The sequence below is a fragment of the Quercus lobata genome, chromosome 10 (assembly GCF_001633185.2).
Source record: "Quercus lobata isolate SW786 chromosome 10, ValleyOak3.0 Primary Assembly, whole genome shotgun sequence".
Taxonomy (NCBI): Eukaryota; Viridiplantae; Streptophyta; class Magnoliopsida; order Fagales; family Fagaceae; genus Quercus; species Quercus lobata.
In genome coordinates, this window is record NC_044913.1 from 17448792 (window position 1) to 17450602 (window position 1811).

The window sequence follows — 1811 nt, forward strand, 5'->3', positions numbered from 1 at the left end:
CAGCCTCCGATACGGTATTAACTCCCTTGGTTTGTGTACCGTGTTGAATTTTCACATATTCGTAGACAAGGTAATAGGTCAGCGCATCTGTTAGCAAAACATGCTATAAGTATTGTTAATTTTATTGCCTAGATGAAAGAGAATTCTTGCTTTATTAAGCTAGCTCTTCACCACAATGTATCATTCTCTTTGTGATTGATCGATAAAGCTTTCAGTCTTCCTATCCAAAAAAAAGTTGGCATATATTTCCTATTGAAAAAACAAAAAAGTTGGCATTATTTAATGATATTAATTCTCATGCATTCTTTATTGTACAACTTTCATACGCATTATCACTTCATGTCAATTAGAGTTATAATTTATGCCTAAATAAAGGTGTGTACAAAGTTTATTAGAAAAATAACTGCATATATGCAAGGGCGGTATGTGTTTTCAACAGAACACATTGTGTTTTTATAACTTGAAATTAAATCACGGTTTCAGTTATAAATTAAAAAAATAAATAAATAAATAACACATACATTATTTTTAAAAATTAACAATTTTTTTCTATATGTAAAGCTTTTGTTGGTCCCTCTCTCAAAAAAAATAAAAAAAAAATGCTTTTGTTGGTCCAAGGCAAAGGAAAAAAAAGGAAAAGAAAAATATCGCACATGAATTAATGCTAGCAGATTGATCGAAGATTTTATCTGTTTCTACATCTAATCTATCAGGACAAAAGTCCAAAAATTTTCTGCAACCGACTGCTGAAATTGATGATCTACTTCTTTTGTCCCGTTTTAGACACTTGGCCTCACGTGTAAAGCATATATAGTGGCACGTTGATATCACTCAAATAGCCCAAACTGCTTTACCCACTTCATCAATGGCAAGTGATGACCAAGAGCGCTCCCAATGCTGTTTCCTCAAATGGATGAATCTCCAACAAGAAGAGCTCTTAGAGCTCCACCAAGCGCTAGCCCTACACGCCCACCACCACAACAACAACATCAACAATGGAAACGACCTAATCCAACTCGTAGAAAAGCGCATCAAACACTTCCAAGACTACGCTGACAAGCGAAGCCGACTAGCCCAGAACGACGTTTCTGCTTTCTTTGCTCCAACCTGGTGCACCAACTGGGAAAACTCGCTGCTTTGGATCGCTGGTTGCAGACCTTCCCAATATATCAGACTCATTTATGCGCTGAGTGGGTTGGAAATTGAGGCTCAGCTCAACGAGTTCCTTCAGGGCACAAGCACTGGGAAACTCGGCGACCTTTGTTCCAAACAACTTCACCAACTCGACAGTTTGCACAGCAAAACGATCAGAGCTGAGGAAAAATTGACAACCCAGTTGGCGAGTTTGCAAGAGGATGTAGCAGATCAGCCCATTGCAATGATTGCAAAGGGGTTGTTCCATGTCGGTGAGATAAATAGAGAAGTTGACAAGGCTCTGGATCAACATGAGAAAGCTATGGTTGGTGTTTTCTTATGTCGCACTATGGATAAGCAGATTGTTAAAGATATATTAGCCCATTAGCATAAGCTCAAACCTAATTCTACTTTGTGTGCAAGTCAAGTCTCCTACTTGTACTAGAAGTCTATTAGTCTAGGGTTTAGTCTACTATATATACATATGTTATGATTCATTATAATACAGGATTTGTACTACACTCTAATATATTATTGATGTAGCCCTTTAGGGTTTCCTCCGTGGATGTAGGCCGTTAGGTTGAACCACGTAACTCTCGTGTGTTACTGTGTTCTATATTTTATGCTTTCGCTTCCACATCCATACTAGCATATTCAACATGGTGTATCAATGCTAA

General features: G+C 37.7%; 1 protein-coding gene across 1 annotated transcript; it reads left to right on the forward strand.

Annotated features, from left to right (window-relative positions):
• The first annotated feature begins 848 nt into the window (after positions 1 to 848).
• LOC115964436 (protein DELAY OF GERMINATION 1-like) lies at positions 849 to 1522 on the forward strand. Its single transcript, XM_031083746.1, has one exon. The coding sequence runs from the start codon at positions 866 to 868 to the stop codon at positions 1520 to 1522; it is 657 nt and encodes a 218-aa protein (XP_030939606.1). The 5' UTR covers positions 849 to 865.
• Positions 1523 to 1811: the final 289 nt, after the last annotated feature.

What these genes read in the sequence shown, in the direction of transcription:
- LOC115964436 (XM_031083746.1), top strand. Translation starts at nt 866, where the DNA reads ATGGCAAGTGATGACCAAGAGCGCTCCCAATGCTGTTTCCTCAAATGG.